Source organism: Trichechus manatus, unplaced genomic scaffold (genome assembly GCF_000243295.1).
Source record: "Trichechus manatus latirostris isolate Lorelei unplaced genomic scaffold, TriManLat1.0 scaffold00016, whole genome shotgun sequence".
In the NCBI taxonomy this organism is placed as follows: Eukaryota; Metazoa; Chordata; class Mammalia; order Sirenia; family Trichechidae; genus Trichechus; species Trichechus manatus.
The window spans coordinates 1,869,603-1,883,687 of NW_004443952.1; the positions used below are offsets into that span (position 1 = coordinate 1,869,603).

The 14,085-nt window shown below is 41.6% G+C and overlaps 1 protein-coding gene across 1 annotated transcript in view; it reads left to right on the forward strand.

The window, feature by feature from the left end:
- The window catches only part of BRINP1 (BMP/retinoic acid inducible neural specific 1), a 216,802-nt gene that overhangs the window by 65,348 nt on the left and 137,369 nt on the right, over nucleotides 1–14,085 (forward strand). Inside the window, exon 2 of the mRNA XM_004372120.2 lies at nucleotides 6,167–6,434. Within this exon, the coding sequence (XP_004372177.1) occupies nucleotides 6,217–6,434 (218 nt within the window). The 5' untranslated portion in view covers nucleotides 6,167–6,216. The remainder of the gene's footprint in view (nucleotides 1–6,166; nucleotides 6,435–14,085) is intronic.

The following is a 14,085-nucleotide window of genomic DNA, read 5'->3' on the forward strand; positions in this document are numbered from 1 at the left end:
AAAATGGATGTCAGAAGAGACTCTGAAACTTGCTCTTGAACATCGAGTAGCTAAAGCAAAAGGAAGAAATGATGAAGTGAAAGAGCTGATCAGAAGATTTCAAAGGGTGCCTCAAGAAGGCAAAGTAAAGTATTATAATGAAATGTGCGAAGACCTGGAGTTAGAAATCCAAAAGGGGAGGAAAAAACCAAAACAAAAAACAAACATTCAGCATTTCTCAAGCTGAAAGAACTGGAGAAAAAATTCAAGTCTTGGGTTGCAATATTGAAGGATTCTGTGGAGAAAATATTGAACGATGCAGGAAATGTCAGAAGAAGATGGGAAGAATACAGAGTCAATGTACCAAAAAGAATTGGTCAACATTCAAGCATTTCAGGAGGTAGCATATGATCAAGAACCGATGGTACTGAAGGAAGAAGTCCAAGCTGCACTGAGGGCATTGGCGAAAAACAAGGCTTTAGGAATCGACAGAATATCAATGGAGATGTTTCAACAAATGGATGCAATGCTGGAAGCATTCACTTGTTTATGCCAAGAAATTTGGAAGACGGCTACCTGGCCAGCCAACCTGAAGAGATCCATATTTGTGCCCATTCCAAAGAAAGGGGATCCAACAGAATGCAGAAAGTATCGAACAATATCATTAATATCACACAGAAGTAAAATTTTGCTAAAGATCATTCAAAAGTGATTGCAGCAGTACATCTACAGGGAACTACCAGAAATTCAAACCAGATTTAGGAGGATATGGAATGATGGATATGATTGCTAATGTCAGATGAATCTTGTCTGAAATCAGAGAATACCAGAAAGGTCTTTACCTGTGTTTTATTGACTATGCAAAGGCATTCGACTGTGTGGATCATTACAAATTATGGATAACATTGAGAAGAATGGGAATTCCAGAACACTTAATTGTGCTAATAGGAACCTGTTCATAGACCAAGAGGCAGGCGTTCAAACACAACAACGGGATACTTCGTGGCTTAAAGTCAGGAAAGGTGTGTGTCAGGGTTGTATCCTTTCACCATACTTATTCAATCTGTATGCTGAGCAGAAGCAATGAGAAGCTGGACTTTATGAAGAAGAACTTGGTACGAAGATTGGAGGAATACTCATTAACAACCTGCAGTATGCGGATGACACAACTTTGCTTGCTGAAATTAAGAGGATTTGAAACACTTACTGATGAAGATCAAAGACTTCAGCCTTCAGTATGGATTGCACTTCAACATAAAGAAAAAAAAAAATCCTCACGGCTAGACCATTAAGCAGCGTCATGATAAATGGAGAAAAGATTAAAGTTGTCAAGGATTTCATTTTACTTAGATCCACAATCAACACACATGGAAGCAGCAGTCAAGAAATCAAAAGACGCATTGCATTGGACAAATCTGCTTCAAAAGACCTCTTTAAGTGTTAAAAAGCAAAGATGTCACCTTAAAGACTAAGGTGTACCTGTCCCAGACCATGGTGTTCTCAACTGCCTCATATGCGTGCGAAGGTGGGCAATGAATAAGGATGACCAAAAAAGAATTGATGCCTTTGAATTACAGTGTTGGCAAAGAATATTGAATATACCATGGAGTGCCAAAAGAACCAACAAATCTGTCTTGGAAGAAGTACAACCAGAATGCTCCTTAGAAGTGAAGATGGTGAGACTTTGTCTCACATACTTTGGACATGTTATCAGGAGGAACCAGTCCCTGGAGAAGGACATTATGCTTGGTAAAGTAGAGGGTCAATGAAAAAGAGGAAGACCCTCAATGGGATGTGTTGACATGGTGACTGCAACAATGGGCTGAAGCATAACAATCATCACGAGGATGGTGTAGGACCTGGCAGTGTTTCGTTCTGTCATACATAGGGTAGCTATGAGTCAGAAGTGACCCGAGAGCACCTAACAACAACAACAGCCGGAAGAAGGAACAAATCCGTTTTAGAGAAGTACAGCCAGAATGCTCCTTAGAGGCGAGGATGGTGAGACTTTGTTTCATGTACTTTGGACATGTTATCGAGAGGGACCAGTCCCTGGAGAAGGACATCATGCTTGGTAAAGTAGAGGGTCAATGAAAGAGAGGAAGACCCTCAACAAGATGGATTGTCACAGGGGCTGCAGCAGTGGGCTCAAACACAGCAATGATTGTGTGGATGGCACAGGACTGAGCAGTGTTTTGTTCTGTTGTACAGAGGGTTGCTATGAGTCAGAACTGACTCAAGGGCACCTAACAACAACAACAAAAACAACAACTCGTTTGGTGGAATATACCTTTAGTAACATCTAAAGTAAAGTAATATCTGCATTTGATGCTTTGGCTGCTACCATGGGAACAGACATTTTCAGAGGTAAGCATACAGTAGATGCTTAATAAAATCTCTTAGTCTGTTGATGCTAAAAGGAGCTTGTTTACAGAATGGAAGTCAAAGTGTCTGTGAACATATCTCATATGACAACATTTAGATAATATATGTACTGTTCCTTGTTCTTGCCTAGCAAAATATCTATTTCTATTAAAATATACTTTATAAAAACTTTCATTTACATTTTTAGTGCTCTATGAATTATTGTAGTCCAAGTCGACAGATATGTATTCAGACTTTGTCCATGAAACATCCATCCCTACTTGCTGAAATATAGACTGTATCATAGGCCTCAACAAGGAAACAGGCTCAAACACAGCTACACATGCGGAGACAGTACGGCAGAACGGGAAAACACTTAACCTGGAACCGGAAGACAGGACCCTAGTCCAATCTGCCATTCACGGTGACCTAGGGCAAGTCCATAATCTGACAGCTCTCAAGATCATGATCTATAAAAAGGACTTGGATAACGTCAGGGTTTCTCAACTGATATTCTTTGTTGTGAGGGCCTGTCGTGTACGTTGTAGGATGCCTAGCTGCCTCCCTGGTCTCTACCCTCTAGAAGCCAGTAGCACCTCTCAGTCATGACAATCAAAGATGTCTCCAGGCATCCTGAAATGTCCCCTGAAGGCAAAATCACCCCAACTTGAGAACCACGGGTTCGATCTTTCAAATTCCAGCTAATTCTAATTCTAGGACTATAGGCTGAGATCTCACTCTCTTACACACACACATACACACACACACACACACACACACACACTTACTGCTGTTCCATGTACAGCTTGGTTCCACTTTTGAAGGCTGAGATGTTCGCATTCTGTTTTCTTGCAAACAGTCTAAGAGCCAGGCATTCTCTCACAGACTCCCACTCTGCACCTACTCACAACAGAAGCCATGTATCAGGGCTGTATGGGTGACACGCTGTGATTTCAGCGTGCTGTAGCTCCCTACTGGGATGTCTGAACGATGGCCTCCACCCCTTCTGTGCCACTCAGGTGGGCTCTGGCAGACAGTTCTGGCAGCTGTAGCTGCTACAGTTCTGCACTCAACGTGTGTGGCTTTGTTTCAGGCTCTGAACAAAACTTCAGGCCACAGCTTCTGGCAGCCCACTCCTCTGCTCATGTGCCTCTCTCCTTTGCCCCTGACAGCTGGAGCTTGCAGTGCCAAGTGAGTTTTTGCAGAAATTCATAATAAAATGGTGTAGTTGGGTAACAGAGAGAAATATCCAGTTGGGCAGGAAATTCACAACTATCTCTTCTTTATTTTCTCTTTCTTAGCTTTACTTTTCTCCTATTTTCAGATGGAAGGGTATACAAAGTATCATATTTAATCATGTTTATATGTGGTTTTACACTTGACAGACTTTTTTTTAGTATTGCTGTGCCCCCATCACGTGTTTAAGTGATTGATGTAGGAATGTGAGGACAAGAGAGGGGACTTGACTGTCCAGAGCCACACAGGTAGCCAAGGCTAAAAGCTGAGTCTTCTAAAGGCTCTTGCCAGATATAGCTTCATGGTCCAGTGACTGAGACAGACACAGAAACCTAAATAAGTATAATGAAATGTAAGTGTTATCATACAATTATATGAAATGAAAAACTAGAGCTGAGAGGAAAGGGGTAACTAACACTTAGAGGAATAGAAAAAGGAAGTGACCTTTGAGGACATGACATTAAATGTCTATTGAAGGACAAACAGGACTTGGACGGGCAGTGGGGACAACATGAGCAAAGACACTCCCTAGCAGGGGATTAGTTGACACCATCGTTGTCAACATTATTCATCATCATCGTTATCGTTGTCAACATTGATGCCATTTATGGAGCACTTACTATATGCCAGGCATCCACTGGGTGGACCACTTTACGTAAATTATGTGATTTAATTCTCAACAGTAGTTTTGAATGTAAATGCTATTATTAACCACATTGTACAGACCAGGAAACTGAGACCCAGAGAAGTAAAAGAACTTGCCTGAAATACTATTGTTTTATAACAGATGGGCCCTGGATTCACAGCTGCCTTAGACTGTGGAGTAAGATAAGCTCTTTTAGGATAAGCGGGAGGAAGGGGCACACACAGAATAGTAAATTAAGCTAAGAGGAGAACAGTGATGAGACGGTGACAACAACACTTGCAAATCTTCCAAAAGCTAGGTGTGGCCTTGTGATTTCTCTTCTCTCCTCCCCACGGGCAGCCTCAACATAAGTAATCCCTTAGTCTCAAGCATTTTCCCCAGCAGCATCACTGTGCTATGTTTGTTGTTGAGTTTTGACTCATAGCTACCCCACGTGACAGAGTAGAACTGCCCCCATAGGATCTTCTAGTCTGTAATCTTTATGGGAGTAGATTGTCAGTTCTTCCTCCTGTGGAGTTACTGGGTGGGTTCGAACCGCTAACCTTTCGGTTAGCAGCTGAGTGCTTAACTGTTGCACCAGCTGGGCTCCTTTATACTACCACCCCAAAAAAGAGCCTGGCAAGATCCCACATAGCCGCTTATCCTTTGGCCTCCCTCCAAATGCCAGAGAACCTAGAGGCTCAGTGCACCAGCACGTGAATTCTCTGGTCATGCTTCCTTGGGATGAGGGAGGCACTGTGCATTGTAGCAGTGGACTGCAATGAGCTCCACCAACTCTTCGTCCATAAAGTATCTGTCTTAGTCATCTAGTGCTGCTGTAACAGAAATACCACAAGTGGATGGCTGTAACAAAGAGAAATTTGTTTCCTCACAGTAAAGTAGGCTAAAAGTCCAAATTCAGGGCATCAGCTCCAGGGGAAAGTTTCCTCTCTCTGTCGGCTCTGGAGAAAGGTCCTTCTCATCAATCTTCCCTTGGTCTGGGAGCATTTCAGCCCAGGAACCTCAGGTCCAAAGGGCAGGCTCTGCTCCTGGCACTGCTTTCGTGGTGGTATGGGGTTCCCCACTCTTTGCTTGCTTCCCTTTCCTTTTATCTCTTGTAAGATAAAGGGTGGTGCAGGCCACACTCCAGGGAAACTCCTTTTACATTAGCTCAGGGATGTGACCTTAGTAAAGGTGTTACAATCCCACCCTAATCCTCTTTAACGTAAAATTACAACCACAAAATGGAGGACAACCATACAATACTAGAAATCATGGCCTAACCAAGTTGACACATTTTTGGAGGGACACAGTTCAATCCATGACAGTATCTAACCCGTATAGTCATGATAATAATCCATCATAAGACATTGTGTATTCATCTGATAATGCAAAACAAAGGACTTGCTCAGTGGATACGTGTGTGTGTGTGTGTGTGTGTGTGTGTATGTGTGAGAGAGAGAGAGGAAAAAAGAAAGGAACTCTTGTTTACTGAGTCCTGGGGATGAGAGGCAGGTTGTTTGTGAAGACAGTAGATAGAACAGACATGTGAGTTCTGTCTCCACATACCTTACTGGCTATATAAGCTCATTGATTCATTCAACACATATGCCTTGAGTACCTACGATGTACGCAGTGCTGAGATATTGGCACTTAGGCCCATCCTCTGTTTCACAGAGGAGGAAAACTAAATCTAAGAAGTTAGCAGTTTGTCCAGTCATACAATACATGAACAGCAAAGCAGGAAGATGAACCCGGATCTCCCTGGGTTCTATGTGCTCAACCAGAAACTGCACTGTTTTTCTAAACCTTAAAACATTCATTATGAGATTGTGTTAATTGCATTTTTATTTGTTTCTTTTGTCTTTCTCTATCTTCCTTTTGCTTTTTTTTTCTTTCTCCTCCTTTCCCCCACCCTCTTCCTTTCTTCCCTCTCTCTTTTTCTTATTCTTTTCTGCTTAGGACTCCACAGAATGGAGCAAGAATGAGAGGAAAAAGGCCGGCAGAAAAGCATGAACTGGAGGTTTGTTGAGCTCCTCTACTTCCTGTTTGTATGGGGCCGTATCTCAGTGCAGCCCTCCCACCAGGAACCAGCTGGGACAGACCAACATGTCTCCAAGGAATTTGATTGGCTTATTTCAGACAGGGGGCCTTTCCACCACTCCAGGAGCTACCTATCCTTTGTGGAAAGACACCGTCAAGGATTTACAACCAGATATAAAATATACAGGTAAGGGCTGGGCTAAGCCAACCTTGATTTTTATTCATCGTGTACTTTGTGGGATCAGACATTGGTCTGGGCCTTGCTATATGGGGGTGTTTCTGGATCAAGGCATGGTGCCCCTCCACAGAGGGGCCCCACCACAGTGAAGGCGCCCCTTCACTTTTTTTCTTTTTCTTTACTTTACAAAAGAGATTAACAATGACAAGGTGATGGTCACATAGCTAACATTTATTGAGTACTTAGTGTGTGCTGGGCATTTTGCTTATAGTTTATACATTATCTCATTGAAACCTTAATAATCATCAAGAGGTAGGTTCTGTTTGTTTTCTCCACTTTACAGATGAGAAGACTGAGCCTCAGCTAGGTTAAAAAACTTCTCTAAAGTCACACATTCGGTTAAGTGGTAGAGCTGAAATCCAAATCTGGTTTATCTGTATTCATAGTCCAAGCATTTCCACTCAACCATATCAGATGTAGGTAGACTTTGGCAAATACTACAGTCTACCCAGTATACTACCAAAACATATTTACACATTTGGAAATAAGTAGGCACACCCAATGAGCAGCCTATAGTTGAGCAGATCTGAACTGGTTCTTGGCCTGTAGAAATCCTACTTATTCATTCCGGCTCAGCCCAAAGCCCTTTCTTCTTTGAAACTATCTTAGATTTTCTTCATTTCACTTAATCACCCTCTCCTTGATATTGGCACCATTCTCGACACTTATCCCCCTTTAATTTGAATCCATTTGGCATTAGAGTGCATTCTTATATTTCTTTCTCACCTAACTGAAAACTCTTTGTGGGCAGAGCTTATAGATATTTCATTTCTGGATCCCCAAATCGATTTTTGCTCTGCCTTGTAAATGTAAGCACACAATAAATATTTGCAGACCTAAATGAATTGAAGAATGTGAAAATCAAAATAAATGAACAAAAAAACTCCCTGAAGGTGTGATCCTTATCTTAAGTTTAGGAAAGAGGGGCAAACTCTGACACTTCTGGGTCAATTAGGAGAGCCAAGCAGCATCATGAAGAAAAGGATCCAGGCCTGCAACTGAAAAGGCATCAATTCAAGTCTTAAATTTTCTGTGTATTTTATATGAAAAAACAGGCAAGTCTCCTTTGCACATTTTGTGGCATGGGCAATTGGGCTGGGTGATTCATGAAATCTCCACCAGCTGCAAATCCCTGTGATTATGCTCTGAATATTTAAAACCCTACTTTAAAAGGTGGCTTGCTAGTTATTGAGGTTTTGCGATGGCTCCCTCAATGCAAAAGTTAATGGATGAACTTTCTATGGGCCTTGAAGCGTGGTAAATAATTAGAGAGTTATTGGGGAGAAGTTCTTCTGGGCATGATGAAAAGTTTAAATGCAAAGGAAAATGAATATGGGTTGGGTAAGAAAGGGAAGAAAACACAAGAATGAGAAATAATGGGATATTTTTTCCTTTAAAAGAGAATATCAGAATTTCAAAAACACAAAGATCGATTCTAGGGCTGGCTACCTCTGGGGAATATTATTCCTAAATCATCCAAGATTACTAGTTATCTACTTAATTTCAAATTTGGATCCTTAAAATACTTGCTAGCAGAACGCAACCATTGCTGTCTGTGTAGATGCATAAAAACTATGTGTGGATACTCATTGACTACTTGACAGAACACAGCAATAGGTGAAATCCACGGTGCTGAGGAAGTTGCAGGCTTGAGACATTTGATTAAGGGGGGCAGAAGATGTAATGAATTTTCAGGATGTCTTATTCTTTTTGTGTTTTGTCAAATCATAACTCATTGCTCTTATGTAGGGCTTTCTCTTTCATTGCCTCATTTGAACCTCCTAAGACCACTTTAAGGTTTGGAAGACTGGCGTTCATATCCTCCTTTTAAAGATGACAAATTGAATGGTTTGAATAAAGTCACATAGCCTGGAAAAGGTGGAGTCTGGACTGGAAACAAAGTCTGGTTATAAGCTCATTGCCACACTAATGAATATGCTAGAGCTTTAGGCATGCAGTCATTGTTTACAAGTGTTTCTTAAATTCTGTATGTCTGGCCCTGTGCTGAGGATACATGGACCTGTAATCTAGTCATGATATGACATGGCGATGGCTATAATGGAGCTTTGTAAGGGAAGATATGGTACATATTTGGTGATCAATGTTTCAAAAATACCAATTATTATTGAAATAACTTTATTTAAACAAATACCATGCACAGTGCTTAACAGTAGCAATCATTTATTGAACATTTATGGTCTGCCATGGAAGGAAGGACACTGAGTCCTCACAACATCCCCAGTGAGGTGAGCAGCGCCTTGCCATTTTACACATAGGAAACCAAGACTTGGGGGGGAGGGGTCAAACGCATTGCCCAAGGTCATCCACCTGGTTAAGATTGGAGCTGGCATCCAAGTATGGACCCACCTGATCCCAAAACTATTCTTCTTAATCACTTGGCTGGGTGGCCCCAATATGGCTTGCAAATGTAGTGCTTCAAAACTCTAAATGTGTTTTTCCAAACAGGTTCACATTTCTTCCTCATAACCCCTTTGTAAACATTTCAGGAGTAGTTTTAAAGATTCTAAGAGGTGGAAGGTTGCTAATGAGGTTGGAGGTCAGAACATCTGGATACTAATTCCAGCTCTGACATGCACTGAGCGTGGGACGCTAGGCCAGCCCTCTCCTTTCCTGGATTCCATTTTACTCCTCTGTCAAATGATAGGAGCTCTGGTAGCACAGTGGTTAACAGCTATGGCTGCAAACCAAAAGGTCAGCAGTTTGAATCCACCAGCCACTCCTTGGAAACCCTATGGGGCAGTTCTACTCTGTTCTATAGGGTTGTTATGAGTCAGAATCGACTCACCGTCGATGGGTTTTTGGTTTGGTCAAATGATAGAGCTGAAAGAGATCAGTGGTCTTCAACCTATGTTATTTGGATCCTGAAGATCAGTTCAGGCAGCCAGAGAAGCCCGTCTAGTGAGGAGATAGGCAAAGGGGTGAGTGATCAAGAAGATTTCCCGCTATACACCCCTCTTACATAAAAGCAGATTTGCTTCTGCTTTTGTGTTCAGATTTCACGTGTGCTTTATTTTGGATTCTACTGCTAAAGCAAAGTTTGTAATCATCCAACAAGCTGATTTCTAGAATCCTTTCTAGCTCTGCAATTAAGTATAAGATGTAACCAAGGTCGCGTGGTTAATTAAATGATGGAGTTCAACCCAGAAGTCAGGCCCCTGGCCATCGAGTTATTTCTTCCTTCCTTTATTTAATCCTCAAATAATTATTAAGCACCAGCCACAGGCCCAGCACTCTGTTTGGGGCTGAGGATACAATGATGGATAAAACAAACATGGTCTCTGAGCTTGTGGGAGACACTGACATTAGTTAAACACACACACACTCTCTATATATATACACAAAAGAGTCCCTGTGTGGTGCAGATGGTTAAAGTGCTTGGCTACTAACTGAAAGGTTGGAGGTTGAGTCTACCCAGATGTGCTTCAGAAGAAAGCCCTGATGATCTGCTTCTGAAAAGTCACAGCCTCAAAAACCCTATGGAGCACAGTTCTACTTTACAACACATAAGGTTGCCATGAGTTGGAATCGACTTGAAGGAGACTGGTTTGGTTTTATATACATATATATATAAATATATAAAATGAGCAAAATATGTATTATACACACACACACACACACACACACGATAGTAAGTGCTACAAAGAAACTAGTTTAGGGTAGGCATACATGACTGGGAGACTGGTCACACCGCAAAACTGATAGGACAGCCACCATGTGCAAGAATTACACGGAGCTCACACCTAAATCTGCACATGGACACACATGCAAACAGGTACCCAGAAACATGTGCTCATCCAGGTGCAAATGCCAACTAGAATGTGCTCATTGGGGCAGTTGTCAGTTGATATTTTTCTTCCCCATCACACACTGCTTTTTTGAAACTGTAAAGCATGTCAGCAGGCAGTTTCCCAGTGTGTCTTGCTGTGTGGTGACATGGACACAGCACATTAGAAGCTTGACATTTGCATCATGAAAGAAAGGCCTTATGTACCTTACCAAAATGCGCCATATGCTCTGATGTGCGAGGGCCAGCCTTACTGAGACGTTCCAGACCTCACACCTTAGCCAGTTCTCCCACTCCAGCCTTCCAGCTAGAACCTAGCATGATCTGGGAGCTTCAGAAAAAAAGTGAGAGGAAGCCTCTCCTCACTGAAGTAAGTTAAGGCATCTCTTTACTCGTGCATGTGCACACAGAGGCTGCCTTCAGCCTTTAAGTCATGGTGGGGAGTCATTGCCTGTGGAAAGGATGAGAGCTTTTCAGATGAAATCCCAGCAGTAGCCTCCTCTCATGTTTCATCATGAGCAGAGCAATAATATGTGTACACAGTGGTTTGGGGGCATGAGGTACACACTCTGTCATTCACAACCCCAGGCTGACACATGGGAGGCTGGGGGAGTTTTCAGCCCTTGAATCTGCCAGGGTAAAGGACAGCCTCATTGACCTTGGAGTCAGGGAACCTGGGTTCTGGCCCAGCTCGCCTACCTTCTTGCTGTGTGATTTTGGCCAGGTTATAGAACTTCTTTGAGTCTCTGTTTCCTCATCTGTAAAATGAGAATGTTGGCTGAGGTGATCGCCAAGCTCCTTCCCATCTCTGAAATTCCATGATTCTGTGAAATATTGCCATTTGAAAATATATTATAGGATAGGGGAGAGGACTCTGGACATGGAGTCTGGTGATTCGTATTTTATTCATTTTGGAGCCACTTTCTAGCTTTCTTATCCTGAGCAAATTCATTCTTATATCATTCATATGTTCTTTTATACATTTATCATTCTAGCATTTAACACTAATCATATACCATAAACCAAACTATGATCTGGTGGTACGGAGGTAACCAAAAGAAAACCATAAAACACAAACATATATACACACCAAAACCCCCCAACCCGCAGTGTCCAAACTCTCCTCTGCCAAATTCAGAGTTGGAAGTGGGGGACAAAGGAAAAATAAAGTGAATAAGCAGGTAATTGTTCCCTGGATAGGAATGAATAAGGAATCCCTCAGATACTCAGTGTTCATCTCTGTAGAAGGGGTAATGATGTCTGTCCTACCTACCAGATCAGATGAGATACAGTTTGTATGAGAATGCTTTGTAAGATTGAAAGTATCACACATCTGGAAAAAATTGTTCATTAAAGTTCTAAATCAATCATTCTAATAGAAATACCTGTTTTAACTTTCTCTCTATTCAGTTTGTACATGTATTAGTTATTAAATACAGCCATTCTGTTTGGGAAATAGTACTATTGTCCCATATTATGGAGGAGGAAACTAAGGCATCACGAGATTAAATGGATTTATCCACATTACATAGTTGGGAAGTGGCAGAGCTAGAATTCAAACCCAGGCCTCTGAGACCCCACAATGTTATGCTTAGTTACCTGGTTTATTACCAAATACCAAGAGACTTCCTTTGACCTTGAACAAGTCACAACCTCTCTGAGACTCAGTTTTCTCATCTGTGAAATGGAGATAATATTAAATACCTGGTATGGTTGTGGTGAAAAATAACTTAGATATCAAGAATACAGAGCCTGGCATTTTGCAGAAGTGCAGTAAGTCCAAGTTCTCTTCCCCTGCCCCCCAGGCTGGTTATGTTACTAGAAATTATTTCTTTTCTCCTCACAGTAATTTAAAAGTCAGATTGGTTCAAAGGCATTTATTTCCTCTATTCCTATTGTATTTTTATACCTTATTTTCTGTTTATTTATTTTTTCCTAACTTTGAGATCATCAATAATTGCTGTAAATGTAGCAATTATTTCAAAGGTGGATTTAATAGGAGATGTTTCGTACACTTTGTGGCTTTGGTTCTGGAGAATCAGAGCAGACGGAGAGCTACTGATAATGGTGGTCACTGTGCCACAAGAGGTGGTTTCATACTGAGTGGTTTTCCCTACAGGTCGCATAGCAGGTGGTTTGTGGCTTATGGTGCACCTCCCTTTGAGCCTTAAATAAGTACCCGAAAGTTGAGTGTAAATCAAATCTTGGGAAACCAAGTCTGATTGCTTAGCTGCCTTGCATATTTATTTCAGAGTTGTATGAATCTCAGTTGTGACCTGCTATCCCAAAGTTTCCTTGATGTGTTTCACAAAAATATCTGTAGTAGGTTTTGTGGACAAAGATATTTAGCTGAGTAAAGGGGGCTGTGGGTGGGTGGATCGTTCTACTGAGATGAATGGCATGTGGTCCTTATTCATCAGTCATTCAGCAGTAGGTTTGGGCCCCTAGATATGTCAGATGCTGTGTACTGGCGATTCAGTAATGAACAAAGATGCTGTGTACTGGAGATTCAATGACGAACAAAGTCCCTGCCCTCAAGGGATGAGAGAAAAGTCCATCACTGCACCACTCAGTAGATTTATGCTTGAACCTGAAAGAAAGTCACCAGCCTCCAAGTTCCAAATAGAATCTTATCATGTGGTGCAAGGTTATATTTCTATTAGTATGGCTAACATTAGTCTGAACCATCATTTCTTAAGCTATATTATAAAAGAACTCTAGTTTAAGGTGATGTTAAAAGTTGTCTTCCGGGGGGGTGGGGCGGGGGGGAGCACAGGACCTCATAGTCAAATAAATAATAACAACAATAAGTTAATCGCTAAGCTTACTAAGTGCCTAGCATTGCACTACAAACAGTCTATAGATTATGCCAACTGTTCCCTACAATAATTCTTTTTGGTAGATACTGTTATCATCTGCGTTTACCTAACTTTTCCAATGTAAGAGAGCTAATTCATGGAATAGTGGGATTTGTTCCCAGGCAAGCTCATTCCAGAACTTGCACACCTAACTATGCTTTGCTCTCAAGTAAATATACATGTAGGAAGTCCAATCGAACAAATTTATACAGGCCTCTTTACTGCAGGCTTTTTCAAGATCTTTGCTACACTATTTAACAATATTTGACCAAGGCTCTTTGACCTTAGAACCACTTTTTCTCAAAGGGACTGAAATTTTGTGAGGAGACGTAGAGGATTGCTGGCTTTGGCAGCTTTAGTGTTATATCTTTGGATGTCAGCCTGTGTAAATTCACTCCTAAAGGGACACCTCCGCACTTTGGGTAGTTGGCACCAGGCTGACGAAGCCACTTGTCTTGAGCCTTTGTTCTGAGTGCTTTGCTCTAAATCCACCTCCTGGTTTATGATCGAAAGAAATGGAATTAGAAGCATCCGTTTTCCTGTTGCATGGAATAGCCTTATCTTTTGTCCTTCTTTTTTACTTTTTATTCCTAAGTTTGGCATTCCACTTATGGTACAGGAGCTTCAACAGAGGGCAGAGCCACAGTTGAGGAGTTAGGCAAGACCTTGATTCAGTAGACAGGGAAGTTGTTCTCAACACTGGTTGTACATTATAATCACCTGAAGAGCTTTTAAAAGATATCAAAGTCTGTATGGCGCTTCCTCAGAAAGCTAAAAATAGACATACCATTCGATCCAGCAATCCCACTCCTAGGAATATATCCTAGAGAAATAAGTGTTGTCACTCGAATAGACATATGCACACCTATGTTCATGGCAGCATTGTTCACAATAGCAAAACGATGGAAACAACCTAGATGCCCATCAACAGATGAAT